At 42.2% G+C, this 22,912-nt stretch overlaps 3 protein-coding genes and 1 non-coding gene across 8 annotated transcripts in view; 3 read left to right on the forward strand and 1 right to left on the reverse strand.

Moving 5' to 3' along the window:
• Positions 1-4,176: 4,176 nt before the first annotated feature.
• On the forward strand, positions 4,177-8,926 carry LOC118230138 (ribonucleoside-diphosphate reductase subunit M2). Its single transcript, XM_035422943.1, has 10 exons — positions 4,177-4,450; positions 4,711-4,779; positions 5,238-5,387; positions 5,659-5,775; positions 6,248-6,381; positions 6,849-6,943; positions 7,035-7,168; positions 7,611-7,715; positions 7,806-7,919; positions 8,362-8,926. The coding sequence occupies exons 1-10, from the start codon at positions 4,358-4,360 to the stop codon at positions 8,512-8,514; spliced, it is 1,164 nt and encodes a 387-aa protein (XP_035278834.1). The 5' UTR covers positions 4,177-4,357; the 3' UTR covers positions 8,515-8,926.
• On the forward strand, positions 8,141-8,278 carry LOC118230919. The gene has a single exon (XR_004765965.1). It is a non-coding gene; the product is annotated as a small nucleolar RNA SNORD94 (small nucleolar RNA).
• A 460-nt stretch (positions 8,927-9,386) lies between the features above and the next one.
• lgals8a (galectin 8a) lies at positions 9,387-17,887 on the forward strand. 3 transcript variants are annotated; one of them, XM_035422945.1, is made up of 10 exons: positions 9,387-9,554; positions 10,649-10,737; positions 11,002-11,212; positions 13,711-13,830; positions 14,352-14,405; positions 14,822-14,848; positions 15,022-15,110; positions 15,449-15,614; positions 15,982-16,127; positions 17,510-17,887. In XM_035422945.1, coding segments are annotated over exons 1-10 (942 nt in total). In that variant the 5' UTR covers positions 9,387-9,515; the 3' UTR covers positions 17,511-17,887. The 3 variants fall into 3 exon arrangements, with proteins under 3 accessions (XP_035278836.1, XP_035278835.1, XP_035278837.1); XM_035422944.1 differs by having other exon boundaries at positions 15,982-17,887; XM_035422946.1 differs by lacking the exon at positions 14,352-14,405 and having other exon boundaries at positions 15,982-17,887.
• Positions 17,888-19,395: 1,508 nt separating this feature from the next.
• LOC118230106 (probable palmitoyltransferase ZDHHC14) overlaps positions 19,396-22,912 on the reverse strand; it is a 29,124-nt gene continuing 25,607 nt past the window's right edge. For 2 of the 3 annotated variants that reach the window (XM_035422880.1, XM_035422882.1), the window contains exon 9: positions 19,396-21,257. In XM_035422880.1, the coding sequence (XP_035278771.1) occupies positions 20,814-21,257 (444 nt within the window). In that variant the 3' untranslated portion in view covers positions 19,396-20,813. The remainder of the gene's footprint in view (positions 21,258-22,912) is intronic. The other variant, XM_035422881.1, reaches the window with a different exon arrangement.

The following is a 22,912-nucleotide window of genomic DNA, read 5'->3' on the forward strand; positions in this document are numbered from 1 at the left end:
AATGACAGATGTAGTCTAAACATCAAGCCATAATAGGTCACTAACAAATGGTATCATGTGTAAATAAAAAGCTTCTGATATTGATATCATTTTATTTTATTTTTTTCATTTTTAAGTGTATCACAATTGCATTTGTGATACACTTTTGATGAGAATTGTGCTATTTATTTTCATTGAGATATATAATTTGGGTCACATACTACCCTCTGTTAAGGATTGCTAACCAAGGAAGGGCTATGTCTAAAATTGTTCTGTGTTATGTGTATACTACATTGCTCTGAAAATAGCAGTAGAGTGGAGCTGTCTCGTTATATAGATTTGGCTAAAGAGGAACTCTTATGAGCTTTTAAATTAACAATTTATCCTTTGAATCACCGGAATATATGTTTACATTTTACAGCAGTCCTGGAATGCAGTCCTCATGAATCCACTGAATTAGAAGTGGGATATTCCTTTTCATGTGGGAATATTTGCCTTTTTATGTAGGAAATTGAGTGTCGGTCAATATGCAGACAAATCGCAAGCGATTGTTTATTTTCTGTGGTTCTTGTTGATTAATTTAGGATTTAATTTCTTTAGCTCACAGGCATACAGTAGCCAATTTGTTGAGACGGACTCAAGTGTAGGTTATGGGTGAGAACATTTTTTTTTTAGTTACTGGACAAATTTTATTTATTCATCCAGCGGACTCCAAAATCATTCACACCCTTGTTAAAGATGTAAAAAGCGGCCTGTATGAAATAAACAATACAGATATTGAACTGTATTGTATACACATAAAATTTGCAAATTGCATTCTTTTTATAGAAATACAGTCACTCAGAAAGAGAGAGAAAAAAGATTTCTCCTGATGAGAATGATGATTCACTTCAGATGGTAAGATAAAAAAAAACACAGGGCCAGGCTACATTAAATAATTTAGGAAAGATTTGGCAGTATTGGTATTGCTCTGGAATAAAGCGTGTTTGAATTTTGAGTTAGGCTTGTTTGTTGTAATTTAGCTTCATTTTGATATCATTATTTTTAATGGCAGGCCTAGATTTTGCTATAAATTAATCCCTTATAGAATGTAACTTGGCCTTTTTTCTAGGTTGAAAACGTTTTTTGTTGAGATTTAAGTTTTACCAAAACAGTTTACGTAAGTAGATAGCAAGCTAACATTCGTGGTTCTGCTGCCGACTACTGGCTGTAATGATTATTGCACTTTAAAAGTTGTGGCTCGCTTCTTTTGTTATAAATATGTAGGCTAGGCTACAATAGCCTACAATAACTACAAAAATTAAACAGTAGTCAGGCTGATTACGTAGAGAAGGCATCTCGGAACGAGACTAGAAAGAGAAAAATCTTTCTGGTCTCTGAGCCTTTTAACTGGTGAAGGAGAACAGTTTAGGTACCAGTTGTTACAATAGCCTATACACAATATTTAGGCTATAGGCTAAGATCAGCAAATCTTCCCTTTGGATGCAAAGAACGCAAGTTACTTATGTGTGAGGTATTTACATGCTGTTATTTTAGGATTTAAAAATGTATAATGGTGCTTTTCATTTTATTTTAATTTCTAATGTATCTCATAAAAATTAAGTACATTTTTTAATTGGTACTCATTTGGTCTTTAATTACAAAATCTCTGGTTCACTGACAATATAGCCTGTTGTCACAGGAAATACTTTATTACTATCAGCCTCTTTGAACTTGAATCGCGCATAGACATCAGTGTCAAATTAAAACCTGAATATAGGCCTGTATCAATATAAGTGAACCCATGTGTGAGATGCATAGGATGACAAAATCAATATTTAATTTAACACTTATTGTCCCCTTATTTGAAATGCAAAACCATCTGTGGAAAGAGTATATGAGTAATGATAAAAAGATTCTCCATATATCTCCATAGTTGTGCTGGAACCTTGACCAAGAAAGACGACTAGGATAATAATATAGGCTACAAATATGCTGACCAAACTCATTTCTATAGATTGAGTGTTGGAATATGCAGTTGCACATCTTCACCATAAAGTGGCAATGTGCAACCAGCCAGTGTCCAGGGAGAACTTGGTAACATTTAGCTCAACAGCCTGAAGTGGGCTAGGAAGTTACCCAGTCATGACAACTTATTTGGCTGACTGAACATGCAAAAAGTCACATCCTATCTCAAACAAATAAATAACCATTTACAAGGTTTAATAATAACTTACATAATCCAAAAGGTAAAGTGCATTGGTATCCATGGAGAAGCTGCTTTACCTTTTATGTATATTATGCATAAAAACCCTGTCATTTCTACATGCTGAGATTAAAATGTATAAAATGCCTTTTAGTAAAAGCTGAGAGTGTGTACTTCAATCACATGTTAATTGTCAGATTACAAATCTAACATTGTGGAGTACAGAGCCAAATCAAAAAAAATAAGTATTTGTCCTAAACATTATGGAGCTGACTGCAAGTCCAGGAGATCAGGAAAAAGTATTAATCGCACAATTAAAAAAATGTAAGTATTATTAGAAAAATAATGGCCTTAAGTGGGTCGTGCAGTGAAATGACTAAGGCTGACCATAGTCCAGTAAAATGGCTAGTAGAGTAGGTAGCAAGAGTGGTAGGCTATAAGTTCAAAACACCAGCAGTCCAGTAGGTGAGTGCAAAGGCTTGTGGTGGTGTGAACGTTCAGAAAACCATCCTCCTTCATGTAGGCTAACACATATAAATAGACAGAGTACGTAATGTCGTAATAAATATGCAAATTGACGTGATCTTGTGATTTCTAGCCAGTTTTTGAGCGCGAGTTTAGCTTTCCGTGGGAAAAAGTCACTGAAATGTATACCGTTCATTGGAAAAAAGTTGACAACTATGCATCAAAGAGCTATGCTTCCGGGAACCTGAAGTTCTTCATTCTCTCCGCTTCATTTCCTTTCTCATCGAATGTGATAGGGAAGTGGCTCCCTTTGCTTTTTCTGAAGTTAACTATTAGCTCCTTTGTTTTGTTGACTTTCAGGGCCAGGTTATTGTCCTGACCCCACCTTGCTATGGCTGGTATCTCCCTCCTGTTCCATGATTTTATTAATTTGATATGATATTCACATGGCTCATTCACCTATAGTTTGCATGAATCTTAGCAAAGATTTTGCTGAATGTACATTAGGTTAAATTCACACTCACAACTGGGTATTGTTACGGTAGTGTATTGTTTACCATGCCAGTTATATTTCATGTAGAAATTAATAGATTATTGACAACGCAGACATGCTCCCCCTGAATTGTTCATGGCTATATGTGTAGTCTCAAATCATACAGCGTGTGACTCAAAGTGACCAGAGAACGTGAGCTACACTAAACTATGGAATGCCGGAACGAATATAATATATGCAAACGTCCGTTTTGCTTTCTGTCTGAGAAGCGAATCTATAAGTCATTAGTAGCCTACTGTCGAATTAATAAACGGCAGCTATAACTTCCTGCTAATAGCTGAATAGCAAATACGCACTGCCACCCTGTACCGATTTCTTGTTACCAGTAAAACGTTTCTACACATTTACAAACATCACAGCTGTCTCGTTAATGGCCATGTAAGATATTATAACTTGAACAGATAAGATGACATCTACCTTTGTCAATAGCTAATGTAAAAAGTTGCAGCTGTCTATGCACTATGGCGGCAACAACAAGCTTCGAATGAATACGCGCCCTTTGTTTTAAAACATACAGCAATAAGAACGTGAGCAGCATCCCACCAAATAGGCATTTAAAGAACAGAGCATATAAAATACGTTTAAACAATCTTAAAACGCGTAAGATTGATAAGCTAGCACAGACGTACCACTCTATAAGTATAACATTAACATTGACAAAGGATTATTTTTCGTAGGAAACCTAAATTTCACCTACAAATGAAATGTTCTCGTCTTCACACAGCCGTAAGACGTCTGATATATTTCTTTATTTTCTTGGATTAACAAATAAAATAACAGTTAGATATAAAGATTGATATGTTTAAGGGTTTTTGTTTTATAAAGCGCGCCTTTTCTAAAGCTGGTACAAAACAAGCGCTTGAATTTCCCGCAACTCTACAATCGACAATCTGATTGGTCTTGGTCCTTACGAGTTAAAAGGCCGGCATATACTGCAAATCTATTGGATGGTGCATTCGAGCGCCAAGACTTGAATAAATAGAGGCAGCTCACAGAATTCAGTCACTTATCACGGTTGGTTAGGTTCTCTCTAGTCACTTTATTTTAGCTCTTAATATTTATCTAGCTTTCTTTTTCTTTTCATTAGAAATAATTAAGTCACTGTACTATACACAGTACGATCGCTAAAATCAAATTGTTAACTACTCTGTTAGTGCTACCTACTAAATTTTAAAATGCTGACCACTCGCTCTCCTCTCTCAGAGAAGAATGAAAACGGCGTTGTTTCCAAACTGAATCGTATTTCACTGACAGACAAAGAGAACACCGTAAGTTGCATATTTTCCGTCAAGATTAGCTGAAATTGACTTGAATTTTTAGACGTTTTGGAACTTTTGAAACCGACTGTTAACGAGTTGAGTAATGACTGTCCCAGGGTGGGAAAGTAAGTTAACATAACGTAACTCGCAAATTACGGATGCTGACATGTACTTTGGTAAAATCTAATATCTACCTCTGGTAAGTATTCTGCGTTTTCAAGCTGGTTAAATTGGTAACGTAACTTTCTTTTCTTCATCTCTCTTGTCAGCCTCCTAGCTTGAATAGCAGTCGAGTTCTGGCGTCCAAAACTGCACGGAAAATCTTTGAAGATTCTGAGGTGAGACTTTTTGTAATGTTAAGGAACTGCTAGGAAGCTGCAACGTGTACATTTTGCAATGTATTTGTTAGTCAGTATGTGTCATCATACGGATGGAGGGAAAACTGGGTTTGGTATTTGGCGCCAAAGATGTGGCCCATCAATAGGCTAGCCAGCTGGCTAGTTAAGTTTAAGTCGGTTTACATTACATTACATTCATTTGGCAGACGCTTTTATCCAAAGCGACGTACAAAAAAAAGTGCATTTCATGATCGTAGACACAGCTGTCTCGTTAATGCCATATCAATAGCATTAACTTTAACTTGGCTTTAATCTACAGAAACAAAGAAGGGACTTGGTCACATACTAAGACCCTTTATTTCCTACTTGTTTTAGTGACGAGGTAATAAATACAAACTGGGCGAGTTGGCCACAAGTTGTGTTGCTCTATAAACAGTGCATTTTTATTTATTTTTTAGACTACGCCGAAAGATTCTAAGAAGACAAGCGTGGAAGATGAGCCACTGTTAAGAGACAATCCCCGCCGTTTCGTCATCTTTCCCATCAAATACCATGACATCTGGCAAATGTACAAAAAAGCTGAGGCTTCTTTCTGGACTGCTGAAGAGGTTTGCTGCTTTTATTTGCTTTAGTTGCACCACTAAGTTGTATTGCCACTATACAATTGAATTTAAGAGTTCATTCTATGAAATCCTTCGCAGTCATCGATTTTAAGAGTAAAATGAAGCTTTTGCCGAAGGAAATTGTCCACGGTAGTATTTACAGATGATGCGGGTGTTCAGGAAACCTTTGCTTTGAGCCATTGCCACTGAAACATGTCTTGGTCCTTATTTTTATGATCTACATTTTTTTTGTTAAAATGTTCTGTTTATTTTGTAGGTTGACCTTTCTAAGGACTTGGCACACTGGGAATCCTTGAAGGACAATGAGAGACATTTTATCTCTCACGTGCTGGCTTTCTTTGCTGCAAGTGATGGCATTGTCAATGAGAATTTAGTAAGTACCCTTGTTCCCCTTATATCACTAATGTAACTGCAGTAGCTGAATGGGTGATGCTTCAGAGTAGCTGTGGAAAAGCTGTTCTGTCTCCTAGAGACCATCATGCAGCACCAATAAAAGACCTTTACCTCATGGCCATATAATCTGTAATCACACCCTGTCTCACTTAAGCAGAATATACTGCTGCTTTTAGACTTAATTTGCATGTGTGTTGAATAGCATTCAATTCTTTGAGTTTTGAACTTAATTCTGATAAAACAGTCTTGTGACTGGGCCTAAATGAGTCAGGATGCCCACTCCCATTGAATAACATGCAGATACCTAGACTCTGCTGAATGTAGCCATGTCAGATGCCAGCAACTGGATGCATTTTCTGTACAAAGGGAAATCTCTTGGCTTTTAAGTGCAGCCGAATGTTTTCGCCCTACGGTGTGCTACAGTGATAATTAAGTGCTTTCCCCCTCTGTAGGTGGAGCGATTCAGTCAGGAGGTCCAAGTGACAGAAGCACGGTGTTTCTACGGATTCCAAATCGCGATGGAGAATATCCACTCCGAAATGTACAGCCTACTCATTGACACCTACATCAAAGACCCCAAAGAGAGGTCAGTGCAAAAGCCCAGCTCCCCAGATAGCCTTATGTGTTGCTTCACTAGCATTAAGTTGAGAGTGTGTGTCCTTTCTAGAGCATTTGGTCTCCTACAAAAATGTGACTGTTGAAATGTCATTACTTCCTTAGTTGGAAGGATACCAAGTGACTGTTGAGCAGAGGTGAATTGCACAGGGTTTCGTACCTCTGACAAATAATGGAGGCCGTGTGGCCTGCCAACATGGAGGGTGCCAACACAAGAGATGCTAATTTTAGCAACTGTTGTGCACTCAATTAATGGGTCAGTTGCCCTAGTTTCCTAACTTTGTGTGGTATCTATATAACTGATGCTCATAGGTCAATGTCAGGAATTGAGCAACATAATCTCTCATTAGGGCTTGTTCTGCTTCTAGATATAATTGTTTTGTTTTGCCATCTTTTGGCCTTTGTCATGTGTATGAGATTTTCTTTTTTATTATGCAGGGAGTATCTTTTCAATGCCATTGAAACCCTGCCTTGTGTGAAGAGGAAGGCTGACTGGGCTCTGAACTGGATTGGAAACCAAAATGCACAGTTTGGTACGTATGAGTCACCATTGATATGCACAGTGCAAGACGAAATTCAGTTTTTAAACTGTTTATTCATCGGAGCTGTGGTGGACATTTTCAGGGGAGCGCGTGGTAGCCTTTGCTGCAGTTGAAGGAATCTTCTTCTCTGGGTCGTTTGCTTCCATCTTCTGGTTGAAGAAGAGGGGTCTGATGCCTGGTCTCACGTTCTCCAACGAGCTGATCAGCAGAGATGAGGTGAGTCTGGTCCCTGTAACTCCGCCCTTCTGAAGCGACTGCAGCCGTTTCCAACGGAGGCAGCTGCAATGGTGGTGAAGTACTGCCTGTGTAGTGTGAATTCAGCTGCTATTGCTATTGCAATATGCTATCAGCCTATTGCTTCCAGGCTGAACAACCCAACAGGACACATTTTTCTGACGTACATTTGGAGAAACAGTCCTGCTTGTATGAAATGGTGGCCATATTGCAGGCATTCGCCATTTTGTCTGCTGAATTGTGACTTCCTCATATTGCAAATTCCCCATGCATTCTCCATATGGGAGGGTGAAAGGTCCTTCTGAAATTCTATGCCTTGCACAATCCTCTTAGTTGCATTTACTTCCACAATGCATTAGGCAAGGAGACCTATTGTAGTGCACCCTCCAGTCTTCTCAATTAAAATGTACACTTTGTTTTTTAGGGCCTTCATTGCGACTTTGCCTGCCTCATGTTCAAGCACTTGGTGAACAAGCCCTCCGAAGACCATGTTAAGAAAATCATAATGGATGCTGTTGTGATCGAGCAGGTATGTTAACTTGCGCCCTATCGTATTCAGCCATTTCAGTCCCGTTCTGTGTGGATTTAAAGTCTCATCTTTCATGTCTTCGTTTTCTAGGAGTTCCTCACAATAGCCCTTCCGGTGAAACTGATCGGCATGAATTGTGACCTGATGAAGCAATATATCGAGTTTGTGGCTGACCGACTAATGCTGGAGTTGGGTTTCAGTAAGGTAATCCTGATTTTTATTGTAATTTACAATAAATGCTGTGCCCACCACATTAAAATATTAGCATGCTTTTCTGAGTTGTAGCTCGAGTCTTAAACTGATGGTTACCTAGAAATGATGCCCACATCTTTACAAAGTATTATGCACCAACATGTTTGGTCCAAAATGTGTACTACGGAGTGTTATATCGAATGGACACTTGTATGAAACGATGCACTTGCATGTTGGCGATGATGATTGGCGCAGGGGTACGTACCTCAGCCAATAATGGGGGCTGAGTGTTGGCACCTTCTGTTAGTGGGCATGTGGCCGGCTGATGGGGTTGGGTACCAACACGAAACAGACGCCTAAATCTGAGCCCGGGCGCAAAGCTGGAAATTTAATTTTTGTCTGGGGGGGGTCTCCTGGGGGAAAAACCCTAAAATGGTTGCAATTCCCTCTGCAGATCTACCGGGCGGAGAATCCCTTCGACTTCATGGAGAACATCTCTCTGGAGGGAAAGACTAACTTCTTTGAGAAGCGGGTGGGGGAGTACCAGCGGATGGGGGTCATGTCCGCCAGCGTGGACAACTCTTTCCGGCTGGACGCAGACTTCTGAGCCCCCCCCCCTCCCTTCTCCCTCCTCCCCACTGAACTGGGACACTGAACATGCATTAAACTTGAAGAGGCTGGGATGGAATAAACATCCCGATCCACCACTTCCATATTCCACTCAACCATCCCCGTCTGTTCTCAGACCTGAAGCTGCTTGCTGACGTTATAGCAGGAGTGGCTCACTCGAGCAACCATTTGCACACGACACTCTTTATTGCAGCAGCTCATTACTTTGTATATATTGTTATTGACTGGTTAAATGGTTTTTGTGGCGTATTGGATTCTGAAAATGGGAAATCCAAAATGCAGTATTTAACTTTTTTTTTAAACGACTAAATTTCGACATTTGTGTATGCTCTTAGAATGTAAATTATTTTTTAATTTCTTAAATGTTAATAAAACGTGTTTGTCTCATGTATTTGTTTTTGTGTAATGGGGAAAAATACTTGAAACCGTAGATTGAGTATGAACAGTAACGGAAGGTCACTTAATTTGCTGCTTTAAATGATGAAATATTATGCTAAACGGAAGACTGATTCTCTTTAGTCCTGAAGATGTGTTTGTAGACTATTTGGAAAACTTGTAAGCAAATGGCTTTAGAATACACAAAATTAAAAGACTACTTTATTCAAAGACCGAAATATGAATCAAGTTTAAGATGTCTACTTCATCAGCAGCGGTAAAATGTTAGCATAAATATTAAAAGCTTTCGTTAAACTCAACTAAAATGCATTGTTGGAGCGCGCAATAGCCAACAACGCCAATTCAATCCCTAACGCTTTTCTATGAAATACTGTGATCCGGGGTCAGATTTAGGCATGTTCATTCGCAGAGCCAGGATCTTGATGTACCATTGGCTGAAAATCTTTCAGTTCCTCCCCTTACGTCAAACAAGGAAGTTTACGAAGCGAAAATGCTGAATTGAGGCATCTAATGAAAAACACGGGACACTGAAGTGGGCAAATCTGACTGACCTGCTGTACTTTGCAAACTGAAGAAGGAAAAATGTCCATTGCCAACCCGAAACAGACTGTTTCAAATCCGGTAAGAAAGTATCATGATAAATATGTAACGTTAGTTCGTGATGTCTGCGGGGTGGCCTAATGGTTAACGACGCTAGCCACTGCATCAGCAACGATACATGACGTTAACATTGCGTTCCAAATTATTTTCCTACCCGAGTAATTTTCCTTTCCCGGGTACTTCACCAGAATGCTTAAAAGTGTATGAGATTGGCTTGACGTCGGATGAAAAAAACGTTTGCAAAGTTACCTGTAATTTTGAAATAGGACCAGTATTTTGACAAGATATCTAACCCATTTATCTAACGTACCGGCCTATCCAGTTACTGTTATGAAACTGACACTACAGTTAACTTGGAATTATTGCATGAGATACGTGTGGTCTGTATTTTATTACAACTTTTTCATCAATACGAGAGGTTAACGGCTACGTTCACATATTTCAGTGGTTAATAATTCCGTTTTCTGTCTACACAGTAGGAGTACATTGTATTTCTTAATAGATCTAACAGTACAAAATAGTATGTAATCAGAGATAAGAAAACGTGAATGCATTGTGGCCTGGCCTTGTCTTTGAAATTTCAAGAACTAGTCTTGCCATTCTAGCTAGTAATGCCATGTCTAAAATTAGCTGGATTGTGCTCGCCAATATTAAATTGGCAGCGTTGTGGCTAGCTATCATTAGCTAGCTAGCAGAGTATTCGAATGCTTCCTAGTACGAACACTTCATATGTAAATTGAAATAAAATACGTACAATTTGTATGTACGCCGAAGATACTATCTGGCGAAGCTAAGGACAAGCGCTTGACTGCGAAAGTGCTACTTGCCACATGACATGCCATGAGAAAGCTTCCTCGAGTCGCAGGCTTCTCCCTTCGGTGACTTGGGGTGTGCCTACTTTAGCAATGTGATTGGGATCTGATCCCCATGGCATGCAATGGTACAGCACTATATGGCGCTATGATCATGTATAGAAACACCATGTACACCATGTAGCTAGCTTGCGTAACTGGTGTTTACAGCTACCAATGTCAATGGTGGATTTATTCAGTAACGTTTTTACCGTAAATGAAAACGACTTTTTAATGCATTGACGCGATTACTTCTGTCTGTAGACGATTCCTTTCGCAGGAACGATTCTGGGTGGGTTGCAGCCGGGCGAGATGGTTCTAATTCAGGGTGCAGTTCCCAGTGATTCAGACAGGTAAACATTTGCAAGTCAAATAACTTCCTTTATTAAATTTATTCAACCTTCTTCTCAAATAATTATGTGTAGGACAGCGGGAAAACTTATTTCAGTAAAAATATTAAGGAAAAAAGACAAAATCAAAATGAATTAAATTTTTATTGTAATTAATAAGTGAAACTTATTTTAAAGAAATTTAAGCTTTTGAATGGGCTATAGGTGATTGGAAAATGTAGGAAAAGCAAGCTTCTGGTTCAGATGTGTAACTTGCATTATGTCCAGGTTCCAGGTGGATCTGACATGCGGAAGCAGCACCAAACCACGGGCAGACGTGGCTTTCCACTTCAACCCTCGCTTCAAGAGGTCGCCCTGCATCGTGTGCAACACGTTGCAGAAGGAGCACTGGGGCAAGGAGGAGATCCATTACCAGATGCCTTTCAGACAAGGGGCAGCCTTTGAAATAATCATGCTGGTACAGAAAGACTTATTCAAGGTGAGAGCACTCCCAAGCTTAAGTACACATGGAGCGGGGCGGCCCAGCCCTGTTCCTGGAGAGCTACCGTCCTATAGGTTTTCATTACAACCCGTATTTGGCACACCTGATTCTACAAATTAGCTGCTCAAAGAGCTCTCTAGCCGTTGAATGAGGTGTGCTTTGTTAGGGTTGGAGTGAAAAACCTACAGGATGATAGTTCTCCAGGAACAGGGTTGGGAAGCCCTGACATTGAATTTTCAGATTAAGTTTTATATGTATAAAGGGGTTAGCCCACTTGAGGAGTTTGATACAAAATTTCCTTTTCAAGTTACCTTGGCTATCAATGGGGGTGGGGGCGGAGGAGACATTTTGATAACTGAACTTGAGACAGGAAAAGCTGCAGGTTTGAATCTCAAGCAGGATTGTGGGAATACCCTTAGCTTTGGTAAAGTGCTCATGTGACCCATCATTATGCATATATATCCAGCCGTGTAAACGGGTGATGCGCAAATCTTAAGCTATGCAAGCTATCCAGGGTCTCCTTGGACGGCAGTGTCCTCAAAATAAATGAGCACCGACTGGGAATGTGAAAGGTCTGCTGTGAGACATATTACATTTCCCACTAAATGTAAATAGAGGCTCTTGTTTCTCTCTTTGGCATCTGGAGTGACTTCCGTTGGGCAAAGCCCTTGGTGCTCGAGCCAGTTCATTCTCAGTGCAGAGAGGCAGTGACACAGAACTGGTTGAGAAGGAAAAAGGCTACTCTTAAAGCAAAGCGTGGTGATATGCTTCTGTTATGACTTCCCTCTTGGCTTTCTCATAAGGGTTGTTTCCTAAGGGCTGTGAAGGACCTCTTTCATTTCTCTGAGAGCGGTCAACGTGTTGGTTAGTGGGTTACCAAGCAACTTAATATTCCTGAGTGTATATACTGCTGTTTCAAAGCCACACTGATTAGTGAAACAAAAGGTCATCTGAGAGTGTGTTTACAATAGGGTGTGGTTGCACTTCTGGAGTTTTGTGATTTGTTGTAATGAAGCTGAACTGCTTGAAGTGGCAAGGCTATTTTTATCCTCCAAAAACAACAATGCTAGTTGTGTATCCTCAAAAGGGGACTCTTGTCTGTTTATTATGCTTTGTAAACTGGTTTAGACTTTGCTTGTTCTTGTTTTTCTTACTTTAGTTTATGATGTCTAATAATTAAGCCTGCCAAGGTTCCTCTCTACTGTTAAAGTAGTACTAGAAACACTCGTTGTGCTATTGGAAGTAGAGTATGGCTGCCGGTTTTTCGTTCATGCAGTTGGTTTGCAACTATTTTGGGAAAGGCTGTTTGTGTTCTGAATTGAAGTGCTATAACAGATTTCAAACTTTTAATTATGCAGAACCTGGTGCGAATGTAGATGCTATCACACAGTGCCTGAAAGGTTATACCTGAAAATTTTCTGGCTGCTTCTTTCAATTGCATTAAACACAATATCACCAGTTAAAACACTTTTACTGATTGACATGCAAATAACGTGGTACTTAAAAGGTCTTACATGATATTGCAGTTTAAAATGACCACCTGGTCATGCAACTATTTCTATTATGTATAGGCCAAATATGACTAAATATGGTTTTCAGATAATTATTAATTTTTGGAAAGGTAAACAGTTGTATTGCTGTATGCTTTGGGGATAATGAAGATTATTATTGACTTCCACTGGATTTGTGTGATTAAAACATTCAGTGCTGGTGTCTCCCTGTCAGCCTGCCATCTGTGAGGATACATTTTTTATGTCTTTCTCATTAATATTGAAAGAGTAAATAACAATGAATGTGCCAAGACACCGGGCAGTTTCAGTATTATTACAAAGGCTTATTGCAAATGATTGCTACAGTTCATTCAGCCATCTCTATATGCTGAAATAATATTATGATATTCCAAAGCTTATTGTATCTGTGGCCTGAAATGTGCTCAAATGTGTCGACCCTTGTTGCACACCACTCAATTATAGGTGCTGCCCTAAAGAGATAATTCCCTTACTCTCAGCATAGCGTAAATAAAAGAAAAAGGGCACAACTCTATTTAAAAATTATATTTTATTGAGCAAACTTTGAGAAGGTTGAAAGGCCTAAACTTTGCTGCTACTTTATGTGCTCAATAAAATATACCATTTTAAATGGCGTGGTGCCATTTTTCTTTGAGTTCGCTGAAAAGTGCTTCAACAAATAAATATTATTTCTTGTTGTTATTGTAAACAAATGGTGTGGTGTTTCGTGGAAAAAGAGTGATATGCCCCAAGTGTATATACTTTTGAGACTCATTACCAATTGCTAATTTCCTGGCTTCAACAATTATGGCCTCAAAGCAGTAAATCCTTCATGGCAAACAGTACGTTAATCATTGACTCTAACTACATTTCATAGGTTAATATTACTTGATCAGTCTAAAAATTTCAAACAGTGTGAATTTCTAAGCGCTGCTTTCTGTTTCATTCTGAGAGGTTTTGAGTGTCATTAACCTTTCCTTCCACTAGGTGGCAGTGAATGGCTCTCACGTTCTGGAGTACAGACACAGAATGGATCTCGGAAAGGTGGACACACTACTGATATCTGGAAAGGTCACAATCCAGGCCATCGGCTTCATCCCCAATGTGGTGTGTAATCATTCAGGGACTCTGCAGTGTTTTATTTTACTCTTCGTCATTGTGCCCATTGTGAGACTCGCTACATTGCTCATTACAAGACACTTAATTTCTAGTCCCGGCGGGGCTTCACCTTTGAGTTAGTGACTGTGAATACATGGAACACCTGGGCTGTATTAAAACGTTGCAGTAATACAGAACCATTTCACAGTGAATGTAATGGGGGGTCCAAGAACTCCACTTCCCATCAGCCCCTTCGTGATACATTCTGTGGCACTTTGTCTTATGAATGTATTCCAGATTGAGTAACGTAATGTAAAAACAACTGATGGAAGTCAGAGTATGTACCATATTAGATGTATACTCTGCACAAATTAAAAAGCTGTCTATTGTGAAGAATATTTTTCATATGACATATATTCACACGTATGTACTGCATTTCCCCGCTGCATGGTGGTGTAAGGTGTGTGTAGTTCATGTGTGTGTAGTTTTGCTGTTGGTCATAGTGTGGAGTGTTTTATTTCCATTTGCAGAGCTCAGCCCCACCTACCCCATCTATTGTGATGAGCAAAGTCACAAAAGCCAATGTAAGGATATAAGCCTCACTAATGTCAAATAGGATGCCACACACATACATGCATATACACTGAAAATATTGATACTTTTACCATACGCTTAAGTGCCTTATATGTTCTGTTACCCCAGTGATTTCTTCCTTCAACCTAATGAGGAAGAAATCAAGATCGTAGTATCTCTGATATTGTCACACTCTTTCAATTGTGCTGCAGTTTCATGTAGATGTCACACGGGCTAAGTATAGTTTAATTTAAATGTAGTAAGTGTACGAAACATTATATACTTCACATACTCTGATATACTGATGCTCTCATGTGCTAACATTGCTGTTTATTCCACTGGCGGTAAAAGCAAGTTTTTTTCCCACCTTGGTTATAAAAAAAGCACTGTAAAAACATAACACATCTGTTTTTTTCCCCATTTTCAGGCTCTGTTTTCAGAGTCGGGTGACTTGGTGAGTTGATTGCCCGTTAATTACTGATCTATGTTACTGTAATACTTCCAGAATTGTAGATTGACAATAACAGGTGTTTCAGAACACAAATAGAATTGAAGCTAAACAGAATTCCAGAATAATTGCATGTGTTGTGTAGGTCTGTCAGGTTAACTGGTGTGCCTGTATTGTAGAGCGTACCCTACAAGGGCAGACTGGAGACTGGGATCAGCCCAGGAAACACTTTAACAGTCAAGGGGAAGGTTGGCGTGTACCCTCACAGGTGAGACAAGACCTCAGTTTTTTTTTTTTTTAAGTAACCTCGTTTTGGCAAACGGTTGAATTGCGTGGGGCTGTGTCACTTTTGAAGAGCTCTTCATCAGTGAAATGTTATCGAGTTTTTCTGTTCAATTCTGCTCTGAATGGCATCCATTCGGGTATCTGACGAACAAATCTGCATGGCGGGTTCGCGGATGCTAATCACGAGTGTAGAGCGGTGTGCTTGCGCGCTCCGGTAAGGCTGCTCCCGCTCCAGACGTCGGGTCGCGGGGTAAAGCCGACCCCGCCTCCTCCGTAACCCTCCTTGCTTTTTGCGCGTGCCCCCCCCCCCCCCCCCCCCAGCTTCGCCGTGAACCTTCGGGTGGGCGACTCGGAAGACATCGCCCTGCACCTCAACCCCCGCATCAAGGCCGGCGTCTTCGTCCGGAACTCCTTCCTGGGCGAGCGCTGGGGGCCAGAGGAGGTGGCGCTGCCCAGCTTCCCCTTCTCCCCGGGGGAGTACTTCGAGGTACGGCAGGCGGCGGCCCCCGCTTTGAGCCCTCCCCCCCCCCCCCCCCCCGCTCCTTTTGCTGAGGGGGTGGAGCCACTGGCCCATCATCATTCTCATATCTCTGTGCACTTAATGCAAGATGTCTTTTCAATTTCATGGGCTGATTTGACTTATTTGTCCAACCCGAATGAAAAATGGTCTATAAAATGGCACAGAGTTTAATCAATTGCAGTGCAGCATGGAGCACAAGGGTTGTAATCATGCCCTTAACCATTGGAATATTTGGAATATGCGGTTTTGTCCTTTAATCTGAAGGTTCTTACGCGTCTCTCTCGCTGTCTCCCTCCCTCCCTCCTTTCCTCTCCCCTGTTCCCCGTCCTCGCAGATGATCGTTCACTGCGAGGCGCAGAAGTTCAAGGTGGCCGTGAACGGGGTCCACCTGCTGGACTACAAGCATCGGGTGCAGGACCTGACCCGGGTCAACCAGCTGGAGATCCTGGGTGACCTGCAGCTCCTGGACGTTAAGCTGTGGTGATCCACCTTCTCTCGTGCCCCACCCCGCCCCAACCTGTCTGAAAAAATGTCCCTTAAACAAGCACAGGCTTCACCCTCCGTGTCCCCCCCCCCCCCCCCCCCACACACACACACACACATCTCCACACTGTAGAGTAGTATTTCACCCCAAATTGACGTGAATTATTATTATTTTTTGCCTTTATGTGAAATGTATTATGCATCTGAAGAAGAGTGAAAAGAAGAGCAAATTTGCTGCCTTCATTAACCTGCACATATCAGAGGCTAGCATTGTTAGCTTCAGTGACTGAAAACACTGGGAGGGTACATACCTGCTGGTAGCATGCTGTAAATTGAATGTCATATTTACCTCCCAGTAACTATTAACCAGGTCAGTCAGCCATTTGGCTAATTTGGAGCTGTAGTACATTGTATTGAAAGGCAGAAAATGACAAAAAAATATATCTGTTTGCATTGACTTAGGTCGAGGGCGTGTGTGGGATGTGCAGTTTTTCCGTCAATTTAACCCTTTATGTATCTATTCATACATTTTCACAACCACTTCTCTCAACTTAAAAAAAATGTTTTTGAAGCAGGAGACTGTCTGAATGTAACAGGCAAACTATGAGCTCCCCATGTGGCTCACCCAGTTCAGTCCTCCATAACAGGAACAGGCACATTGCCTATAACATATTCTAAATGGTGATTGGCTAACATAAATAGGGCAGCTGAAATACAGCAGATGTATACGCATTTACTGGTATGTCTTTGTACATAGACATAGAGATAGAACTGCATAGTTTTTTTGTAGGTTTGACTGTGGTAGGAGGCCCATTTCAATGAACTTGTCCAGGTGACGGTCATTCGAATTTGCCTCCTTGCATGTTTGTAACATTTGACTTCATAAGTTTCTACTGTCATCGAACCATTAAGTATTAACGACGGGTATAGTTACAGACACCCTCCCTACAGTTTCTCACTCTCCTTAACGTGGAGCTCAGCTCAGTTTTTTGTAAGATATTTGGCAAACAAAAAAAAGCACAGCTTTTATGCATAAACAGACTTCTGTGAATATATACAAGAGGGATTGCTGAAGTATGTGGAGCAGCAACATGAAGAAGCGATATGGGTTCCACATCGGAGATCTTTCCGATAGATCAGCTCCAGATGTCGAACCCTTGCAGAAGACGCCCCACCCCAGTAGCCCATGCTAAGCTTCGGCCATTAAGAGTGACCGAAGAACGACGAAGGTGTTCATTCGATTTGAAAATGCTATTTATTAAATTTAAAAGAGTATTGTTCTCCATCAAACTGAACTAAGGGAGGTAGAGAAAAACGTCCCATTGCCCACCCATAGCGGCTTTATTTCTCGTGTAATGGAGATGCCCGTTTCTCTCCAGAGCCATACGGACAGAGACTGACTAACCTGGGAAGCCTGTGATCAACGGCTGGGGAAAGCTCGGCTACGTCTATGCAAGTTTCTACTCTGCATTTCCTCATTGGACACACCCGCCCTATCGGGCAGCTCAGTTCGACTTACTTAGCTTTCCCTTCCTTCACCTCGCTCCTAAGCTGCCGCAGTGAACTCCTTTTGTGTTTTTGTCTCACCTTTGTCGGCATCTGACGACCTTGTCTCGACACTATGTAATACAGCAATATTCTAACAGGCTTCACTACACGTTAAACAGGACTTTTAAAAACTCATTAAACTCTATCATGCAGCATTTCTGTACATGTCTCTTTGGTTACCCCAATAAACAAAAAAAGAAAAGAAAACAGCTACGTGCCTTTTTTTTGGTGTTGATAGCTATGCTTTTAAAGATGGTATTTCTTTGGGTTTAATCGCTTAGGTGTTACTCTTGGTTTAACAGTGAGTTTAAGCATGAGGTTTGGTTTGTTGAGATTATATCAAGGTTCATATTTATTGTCATTGTGACCTCTTGGCCTTGGGTAGGCACTTGGTGGTGGGTGGAAGGTTATGAGATAGTTGAATAATTGAGACATGAGAGAAGAATGCAGTGGTTTGTCATTCTGTGTAAGATCCTTCCTTGCTGACAGGAAGCAGAAAGGCTGAAGAAGGATTGAAGGTGATGGGACCCATAATTCCTGAGGCAGAATTGGATGGTACCCGAGAGCATCGTCACTGATATTGAGTCCATAGCTCTGCCACAGATGCCATTCAGAACAGCGAAAGAGTATCTCTCCATCTCAACCAGCAGTGGTTCCACCTGATTGCAGAATATTCCTATCCAGTCTGGACTACCAGTTGCTACTAGTTTTTCTAAAATTGTATGTACATATGGTTCAGTGATATTTTTACTCTCCATCCCTCCAGGTTGAGAAAGTGAGCCTTTTCCAAAACGTTGAAACAAAAAATGTAGCGGTAGCAGTATCATTTCAGTTAGCAGAGCCGAGTTCAGGTGTACTTTTGCATATTTTACTTCACGCTAGTGGAGGTACAGTGTTTTGATGTAGCGGTGATTAATTAAATGGAAAATGAGTGTCTGCGTTTGGGTACTTGTCGTAAAACTTGGAACAGAGGTTTCTGAGGCAGGCTATAATCAGTATGAGGAACAGTGGCTGTGAAAATAGGTTAATACTGAGGAAATGTTAGATGCAAAACATTGCATATACTGCCTCCTTGTGGTGCATTACACCAGCCTGAAACCCTGTGTATATGCTGTATATTTCTCTCTCTCTCTCTCTCTCTCTCACACACACACACACACATACACACTCCACATTATTTTATCTTCCATTCAGACACAAGCAAGGACATATCAAGGTCTATGAAATTTTCTGAAATAGACCATTATATATATATATGAAGATTAAGGCAAGCAATTTTCCAGCATCATTTCTCCCATATAATATGATTTTATTCTCTTATCTCCATTCCACTGAGTAGTTTACTGGGTTAATTCAAAACATTGAACCCATTTGGAACGGATCAAACCTGGCCTGAGTGTTTTTGCCATTTGCAGTAAAGTGATATTAGCAGAGTGTTGCTGTTGTCCCCCCAGCTTCCTATCAAGGTCATGTGACCGAAATCCAACAGCTTCTCACTAGTGCACACTAGAGGGTGCTAGACATCATGGATAGAAATGGACTTATAAATAGCACTGGGGGAAAAGGCTTGCAGTCTTGAACCAGGAGCATTTCTCAGCATTTGCCACAGAGAAAAGAAGCTTGCTTTTCCAGTCATAAGGTTTTGATGTACATTATAACAGAGCAGATAGCTATCTTCAGTGTTTTTTGTTTTTTTAACAAGATAAGAAAACCAGTGTATTTTCCCTCAGGCTTACATTGTCAGATTTATTTGCGAAAATGGAAGCATTTCTGGCACACAGGGAACATATTCTTTTGAGCACGAACTAAGCTTCCAGCACATTCCAGTATCCATTACCGTGTGTGGTGTTGTCATTTAATCCAGAAATCTTTAGTTCCACTCTTCAGGCAATAGTGACAGAAGTCCAGGCAATGCTGTAACGCATTTTATGAAGCAAACGTCCTGGAGAGAAATCAAAAATCTTTTCATAAAAGTCGTAATTTTATTCATTCATATTCACAGGAAATATTGCATTTGGAAGGAAATAAAAAAAAAAGTTCTTTGTATGGCACACCACAATTTTGGATATGAGCATTACTGTACAAACGACAGGCAACACGATACAGTGAAGTACGTGCCAACCACGTTCCCCACAGCATGAAGAGTTTTAGAAATAGAAAAGGCAGTCCGTCGGTGATCAACGAGGCGGTTTTTCCATTTTTTAAAAATAAAACGGCACAGGCAGGCTTGTGACGCGTTGGGGGAGAGAGAGAGAAAAAAAATCGGTTTCTAAACATGTTGAGCATTTCTCTGTCACGCTGCCTTCTGGTTGCCTAGAAACATCCAGTACTTCAAAGCTGACCATTTCTGGCTTTTTTTTTCCCTTCCTCCCTCCCGGTTTTCAGCGCGCACGTAATGGCTCGTACAGGAATTGGAAATGCATAAAAAGGCTTCCTGTTCTGAGTGGGCAAGTGTGACGGCGTCGCCAACGCATCACCGATCCATCGCCGACAACGTCAGCACGGGGGCTGGGGGGCGGGACAGAGAGCTGGTGGGCGGGGGGGAGTGGGCGGGTCAGGTTCCGTGACGGACAGTTGAGCCGGAGCCGGCCCCGGCTCCAGCTTTCTGGGGTGCCACGCCCAGGAGGTATCAGCGATTCGGAGGCGGGGCAGCTGAAGTTGAAGATCTAGCAGGTTTTTGTGAAGAGAGGGCTGAATGGCACTGGGATATGAGGGGAGGGTGGGGAAGGTGGGGGTTGGGTAAACTCTCAGGGCTTCCCTGAGTTTTCCTGCTGATTTTGGTATCCAGCCCTTACAGAATTAGGAGGGTGGGGGGGGGGGGGGTGTATGGTTGATTGGCACAAGGACGGATAACGCAGGGCAGTGTTTCTCAAACCCCGCAGAGATGCATCATGGGCGTGCGTTTGCCTTCATCATTTCCCAAGAGATGTTCCCAAGACCTTAAAAATATTGCCAACCGACAGCATCTCTGGAGGCAAGTCTTGGGAAAGAGTTACAAAAAAATACAAAAAAAAAAATCTACAAAGTAAAAGTACGAGTCGGTTATGTGCTGTTCGTATGGACGTATTAACATTTCGCGGAAGAGCAGTCTGTCCTGACGAGCAGCTCGGCGGGTCCCAGCGTATGCGGGTCCTCTCAGACGGAGCTGAGCTTGACCAGGCCCCGGACCGAGTCCTCGTGCAGCGAGTCCATGCTGGCCGGGTCGTACAGCTGCGGGGCCTGGCCGCAGGGCAGCACGCCGGGGGGCGAGGGCGCCTCCTCGGGGGTCCGCATGTGGTGGTGGGGGTGCGGGTGCGGGTGTGGGTGAGGGTGGGGGTGGGGATGATGGTGGTGGTGGTGGGGGTGTGGGTGGGGGTGAGGGTGGTGCTGGTGGTGATGGTCCCCTTCCCAGCACAGGCTGGTGGTGGAGGTGGGCAGGGAGGGGTGGCCGGGGGCCAGGGCGGCGCAGTGGCCCCCCAGGGACGTCCTGCCGGGCAGGGGGGGCTCCCCGCCGGCGGAGACGGGCTCGCTGTGGAGCAGGGGCGTGGCCGCGGCCTGCAAAACGAATTTGGTGCTCTGAATGCACTGGTCCTGATCACACTGAGGCAGGGGGGGCAGAGGGAACGCGAGGAAGGACGCCATCCATCATGGTTAGAGAAGGGGGGGGGTGGGTAGAGGAATATACAAAGTGTGGGGGGGGGGCGTGGGTTAATATGAAGAGAAGGGGTATGTGGAGGTGGAGGAAGAGAAAAGAAGAAAGTGGTTAGTGACATCATGCAAGCCCGCCCCCCCCTCCCCCCATTCATAATGCAGGTAACAAAATCTACCATCAAGAAACGCACATACTGGATTTTAACAATGGATTTACAGGGACTATCAGATATCCCTGAATGTGTCTGTCAGTACACTTGAACACCCTCTGGGAGTTTGTACGGTGGTGAAAGTGAAGAAGGGTGTGGGTGGAGCACTGTGGAGTTGGAGCTCTGTCCCTAATACGCCAGCGCATCTGTGGGTGAGCCAAACCAGGGGAGGGAAGAGGCGTATGCACGTGTTCTCATGCGTTACAAATCCCCCCGCTCCCCCAGGCCGATCTCAAACCCCCCACCCAGCCAATACGATCCACCATCCACTATGTTCCAATCCGATAGGCACAAATCTCCACACAGTGGTGGATTTTCAAATCATGTATCGATTCTCAAGACGCAAAGATTTAATTAATTCCACAGCCCATCACGAGCAACCAGTCCATCATTAGATGGAGCAGCAAACTAATACACGACCTCCAGGTGCCTCATTTACCCTCATGGTTAGTGTTCATTACTCCTCTCTAATTCAATTTAGCATGCAGCTAACTTGACATCTTGGCAGAGCACTTTATTACAATAAAGGATGAACAAACATTAATACAACAGCGAGGAGCGTTGCTATGGCTTGTTTAATTTACGCCGGTATCAGTCCGCTCGCAGTGAAATTACTCCCCAACCACTTTAGCCACGCCAGCCTGTCAGCTGTTACCATGGGAACGGAGACTGACAGGCTGTCATGTTCAAGAGCTTCAGTTAAATCTTTGTTTCCTCGGGTAGGAGGTGACAACTCCCGTGTCAGGGTAGAAGTGCGAGGCCTTCACGGCGCACCTTCACAGAAGATTCACGCGTTTGGTCGCCGGGATAATTGCACAACGAGCACCTGTGTATCCGTGGGATCGTTTCGTAAATAGAACCTGGAGTGAATCAGCTACGAAAACGGCAAATCGACAACGAGTCTGTTCGTTAAACATTCACCGTATTCACTCGACTTCTCTGAGCACAGGCTTTGTCCTTCTTGTTTTTACCCCTGGAACAGGGAAGGCTCGAGACGGAACTGAAGCAGATGGCTGCGACCTCACATTACGCACTGCATCAAAAAGACCCGAGGTCCTCTCATGTTTTCCCCAAGTGCGGCTTTGCTGCTGAAAACAGTGCTGGTACTTTGAGCTATAGCCATTATGTTGCTGAATCCCAAAATGTTTAAGTTCTGAGGGTGATGACAGTCCCATATTTGAAGCCAGACCTCATTATTTGAATTCCCAGAATCTTTACGCTATTGTTTTTATTTAAACCAATATTTCCGCTTCATTGGTTAAAGTATTTTTCCCAGAAGTCCTCTGGTGTGGAACATCTTTTCCATGTGGCCAGATTGGGAGGGGCACTGCAGTAGTTTAGACTCGCATTATGCAACCATTACCTAATGCATTAGAGCTTTAGCATCTAAACACA

Source organism: Anguilla anguilla, chromosome 6 (genome assembly GCF_013347855.1).
Source record: "Anguilla anguilla isolate fAngAng1 chromosome 6, fAngAng1.pri, whole genome shotgun sequence".
NCBI classification, from domain to species: Eukaryota; Metazoa; Chordata; class Actinopteri; order Anguilliformes; family Anguillidae; genus Anguilla; species Anguilla anguilla.